The following is a 5,550-nucleotide window of genomic DNA, read 5'->3' on the forward strand; positions in this document are numbered from 1 at the left end:
TTCAACTGCTCGCAACTCAGTTGAGAGAACAATAGGCCTCCTAAAAGGACGATTTAGGTGCTTATTAGTACACAGAGTACTCGACTACCATCCAGATGTAGTTGCAAAAATAGTAATTGCATGTTGTGTTTTGCACAACATGTGCAATCGCGCGGGAATTCCGGCAATCTCTATTTCCGAGGAAGAAAGAGTAGAAGAGCTTGAAATAATTGCTGAAGCAACAAGGAGGCAAACTAGAGATTTACCATGCAACGCCGATTTAGCTTTAGGTCAATTACGAAGGCGAAACTTCGTGAATGGGCTTTGGCGTTCACGTCATAATTAATGGGTGCTAATTAAATAGACTTCTTTTTATTATCATTATTCGGCCCAAAAATGTATGTTGGCTTCTAAATTACTAAGTCAGCCACAATTAACTATGCCGGATTGCTGAACCAGAGGTCTTGGGTTCGATTCCCGGTTCGGTCGACATTTGTGTGATGAGCATGCCTGTTGGCCGTGGTCTGGGTGTGACAATATGTATCTATACTAATATTATAAAGAGGAAAACTTTGTTTGTTTGGTTGTAATGGATAAACTCAAAAACTACTGGACCAATTTTAAATATTCTTTCAATAATCTTAGCTGATGTTTATTTTGTTTTGATTGAAAAAAATAAAAAAATAAACTTATGTAAATTAGCTTATTTATTGTTCAACCACCTATAACAATTTACCTAGTTTAGGACCTCGAAGTTTAGTTTAGGCCGAAGCCAAACGCTGAATCCCTTTTGAGACAACTTTAATCTAAAAATTCTGTCCCTCTCTGCACTCCTCTCCAGAAAGGACTGCATGATCTGCGTATTCAATCTTTGTATCTCCAGCTGCTGTTCTTCCAACCTCAGGAATCTCTCAGTCATGGAGGAGAATTCCTATCTCTGTTGACGGCCTCTGCCAATGCTTGCAGCCCTTGACCGACTGCAGCTACAGCTTCAGCAAAAATTCTGTCCCTCTCTGCACTCCTCTCCAGAAAGGACTGCATGATCTGCGTATTCAATCTTTGTATCTCCAGCTGCTGTTCTTCCAACCTCAGGAATCTCTCAGTCATGGAGGAGAATTCCGTTCGCCGTTGTGATGGTGGAAGAGCAGCAACTGAAGACGTGTGACGTGCTGAAAAGAGAACACCTATTACTACATGCGTTAATAAAAACTCTTAAATAAATAGCTGCCTTTCGTTGTGATTTGTCTCAAAAATTGTTTTGATGGTTATTTTTAGTTTGTACTTACACACAGAACCACCTCGACTACCACGAACTGTCCTAGAGCGCCGAGAAGGTGAAGCCACTGAAGCTGTGTGACGTGAAACTAAAAAGATAAATATTTACATTTTAAAATTCTCGATCTAATGGTAGAGAATGCTGTTTAAATGTATTTTTTACCTACATGATGAAGCCGCAGTTCTTGGAATGACTGGGGAGGCTACTGGGGTGGAACCACGGCGTGAAGGTGAAGGTGTGGGCGTATGGGAAAGTGTTACAGTTGGAGGGGACAGGCTGGGATGATAAACATGAGGATTTGGAGGAGGAGTGTTGTCTAACTGGTTATTCTGAAACAACAGAAACAATCTTAAAAAGGCCCACTTCCTAATATTGAAATTAAATATCGACAATTCCAAGTGACACAGTAAATAATATTAAAGCACTTAGAATTTCAGAGATAGATACATACCCGTAAAATGCTTTGGCTAGTTCCAACAATGGAGCTGGATGAGGAAGCAAACAGTTTTCTCGAAATTGCACTAGCTGGTGGTCTGTAATTTCGAGGTGCTGGACTGTCCTCAATCAGGGCGGAATCCTGTAAATTGGATAAAATGCTATCTTCCTTGTGGGATAAAATTAAGATTATAATATTATTAGGGTTATTACAAGGATGAATTACTATTTCAATTATATTGGTAATAATAAAATGAATTTCAATATTTATAGATACTAATAGAATATAATCTAGACACATCATATACAGACATATTTAGTACAAAATAGCTTACATAAAATACAATAGCTGCTGATTCCTCAGTAGGCCGTGCCTGACTCTGCTGTTGTTGTGGTACATTAATCTATAATAAGTTAACATAAAAAAAAATGCTAGATAAGAGTGTAAAATAATGAATTCCATAAAATTATGAATTAAAAAATATCTTACGTTGTCATCATTAGTATTGTATATAGGTTGTGCTTCGGGTGATGGAGACGGCGTATCATTTTCCTGAAACAGGAAGGTAAATTTAATATAAAATTCACTTAACACTAAAAAGGGTCTAATCCACAAAAAAATGGGTGCTGTAAAAACGACAGCAAACCTTGCAGAGTGTTTCTAGTATTACTTACCAATTGCATTTCTGAATTTCTTACCGGAAACGGCTGAATGCCTAAATGTGCATCTCCTGTGGAAAAGCTTTCACCACCACACAAAGCAACAATCCTTTCCTCAACCTCAGTTAGCATCATTTCGTCCTCCACCCCACCACCAGTCCTACGCCTAGCAGCAGAGCGTGCTGCAACTTTTTTTTTAATGGCGCTTTTTTTGTCAGTCCAATACTACAATCAAACATTTATTTAAAATTAAAAAGAAAATTAGTTGTCTCCATTTCCACAATATTCTTGGTCAAAAATTGAAAAAGATTACATAAAATCAAAATAAAATATTTATGAATTCAAGGAACACACTTGAAACCAAGACTATCGGCTATCGCATAAGTGGTTTGCTTTAAGGAATGTGAAGTGGTTCTAACATACTGCTGCAAAAAAAAATACTGCTAACCTTGGTCCACTGTTTGTGGGTTTTGATGGTGCCACCTATACTGTTTAAGCGCACGGCTAATTCCTCCCACTGGCTTCGACTTCGCTCTCTGGCATTTTGCGTTCTCACGAAACCCTTCGCCAGGCCAGGGTTTTGCTCCATAAACTCAACCAGAGTTTCAACCTGAGCCGACGAAGGGTGAGACGACCTGTCATTTGGACTGAAATTATTGTTGGATTAATAAAATAAACACTTCTTTAATTAATATTATTTTTAACTTTATAACAAGAAATATAAAATTACTTCATGATTTTATCACAATTACGGCGAAAACCGGCGAAAACAAACAAGCTTAAACACAATATGAAGACAGAAGATACCCGATATATTACTTTCCTCTATGACAGAAGAGAAGAAAATATTGTCCACAGATTAATAATGGTATTGGCGCTGTCAGTATTTTTTTTCGTAGGGTAAGCATAGATTATATTCACAGCACGAATTTAGAGATTTCTGTTTATTTTATACTTAAAAGCTGCCTCAAATTCCTTACAATAACAAATTATAACTAAAACATCATATTTAGCTAAAATTCTGTGTCAAAACTGATAAAATTAAAAACTGATTAATCTCGGTTGACATTTTGTCGAGTGGGGAAGTCACTAGCACAGCATTGGTCGATGTCGAGCTCACTTCACTTCGCAAGTGATTAGGTGATGTTTACAGAATGCAAAATCAAGGTCGTTCTGAATCGAATGCGAAGTGAGAGTGAATAGCGAAGTGAAATGCGAGTTGTTGTTCGAATTTTATAGAATCGACGTGCAGGCAGGCCTTGGCCCTGTTGCGCCCCGCTGGGGTTGCTAACAGTATTCTACTTGTGTAGCCCTTTCATTTGATATCCATATTGAGGGGGCTGTGCCATTTTGTGCCGGCGGCCATATTGGATTTAATTAAAGGTGTATACAAAATTTCAGACCAATCGGTTGACAGGAAGAGGGTGAAATTTGAATTACTAAATTTGATCCAAGAATAAATAATAAAACAAACGGGGTGAGCTAAATAAAACCGTTTAAATATCTCGTAATGTTGAAACTGATTGTAATTTTTAGGAAAGCTCTTTCATTATATCTAGCCGAATATAAGAAATGGCAATAAAAGTTGATAATGATCTGTAAAATCTGATTTTTTATGCAATAAATTGTGAAAAAGTGCCCATCCCTCCCCTACCTCCCCTAAAGTATGAAATGACATTACGAATCGAAGTGAAATGCGAGTTGTTGATCGAGTTTTATAGAATCCCAGTACAGGTTTCCTCAAGATGTTTTCCTTCGCCTTTTTTATCAGCCATTGGTGTCTAAGATTACTTAGAAACTACATTCAAACTTAGAAAAATTGCATTTCCCAAATTAAAATCACCAATCAATCAAGACCAAACTTTGACAGATTGGTTTTGATTTGACAAGGAACCCGAACGTCTCGTTAATTCTAGTAACTGATCACGCTTACCATACGTTGCTTGACCTACAAGAAGGCGCCTAACTTACCTTCCTTATGTTATCTCCGCTATCTTTCCTTCCTCCGTGGGAAAAAGCATTTCTTTTGCAATACAGTTGTTTAATCAGTGAACATATGTGTCAAACAGTGACAATGAGAATGAACTTTTAATTTACATTTTGTCGTTTCATGAAATGAAATATAATGCCAGTTATTTAATTTTCTGAAAAATAAAAGGAAATAGAGAAAAATAATTAAATATTCACCACCGCAGATCTATTTACCTACGGGGCTGCGGGATTGTTCGAAAGAGTTACCGCGGCCCTGGTACATAAAAGGCCTACGACGGAACATGACGGCTTTTAGTCAGTATGAGTCTGACACTCCCTCACCGCTGCTAACCCACTGCTAAGGGGTCATTTGATGATTTTTGACGTCGTTAAAAAAATGACAGGTCTTACCTATACCTAATCTCACTGGCTATTTTTACGTCGCGGGAGAACCACTTCCTGCATCCGGGTACTAAGAAGTCTACACCACTATTTTTTAATTAGTACACAAAAAAATGGGGCTCTATCTGTACCCGTTACTGATCATATTTGTGTAATCAAAACTAAAAAAAAACGAAATCCCAAAATTGTCCATTAAAAGGAGATCATTCAAGTCTCGAACATTTTGTACCCAAAAATGAAAGTGCCGGCCAGAGTAAAAACATAGAAGATTCTTGTAGAGAATAATGCCCTGAAGATTTTTTACTATTACAAGAATCTGGCAAGGCTGGCGAAGGGGGCAAGTTCGAGCGAGAGCAGTGAATTGAGTGACATTTTTGAATATAACTTATCGCTAATAACTTTGCTGATTATGAATATTAGTTTTTAAAACTTTGCGTAGATAATACTAAGAACTTTTTAAATAAGCCCTTTAAGTATTTGCACTAATTAAAAAATAGTGGTGTATGTCGTTTCTTATGGTTCAAGACTATGGGTGTACCAAATGTCACTTAAATAGGTTCAATAGAAAAACAGGTTATTACTTGTAAATTATATGTTATATTCTATGACGTGATGTACCTAGTATTCAATTTGAGCCACACAAAGCAAAAATAACATTCAAGAAAGTCCTAATAAACTAGATAGAATACACACAATCCAACGACAAAAATAGATAATACAAAAGTATATTTTTATCTCAACAGTATAAAAATAGCATGTTACACCCAAAAAAAGAAGAAACATTTCTTGGAATAATCAGTAAATTTCCATTACTTTTACCATGAAAT

General features: G+C 36.8%; 1 protein-coding gene across 1 annotated transcript; it reads right to left on the bottom strand.

Annotated features, from left to right (window-relative positions):
• Nucleotides 1-668: 668 nt before the first annotated feature.
• LOC124642472 lies at nucleotides 669-2,854 on the bottom strand. The gene is made up of 8 exons (XM_047180904.1): nucleotides 2,799-2,854; nucleotides 2,390-2,575; nucleotides 2,181-2,243; nucleotides 2,026-2,094; nucleotides 1,707-1,832; nucleotides 1,422-1,584; nucleotides 1,266-1,343; nucleotides 669-1,148 (listed from the first exon to the last, which is right to left on the bottom strand). Exons 2-8 carry the CDS (start codon nucleotides 2,483-2,485, stop codon nucleotides 895-897), a joined length of 849 nt encoding a protein of 282 aa, XP_047036860.1. The 5' UTR covers nucleotides 2,486-2,575; nucleotides 2,799-2,854; the 3' UTR covers nucleotides 669-894.
• Nucleotides 2,855-5,550: the final 2,696 nt, after the last annotated feature.

The sequence above is a fragment of the Helicoverpa zea genome, chromosome 24 (genome assembly GCF_022581195.2).
Source record: "Helicoverpa zea isolate HzStark_Cry1AcR chromosome 24, ilHelZeax1.1, whole genome shotgun sequence".
Taxonomy (NCBI): Eukaryota; Metazoa; Arthropoda; class Insecta; order Lepidoptera; family Noctuidae; genus Helicoverpa; species Helicoverpa zea.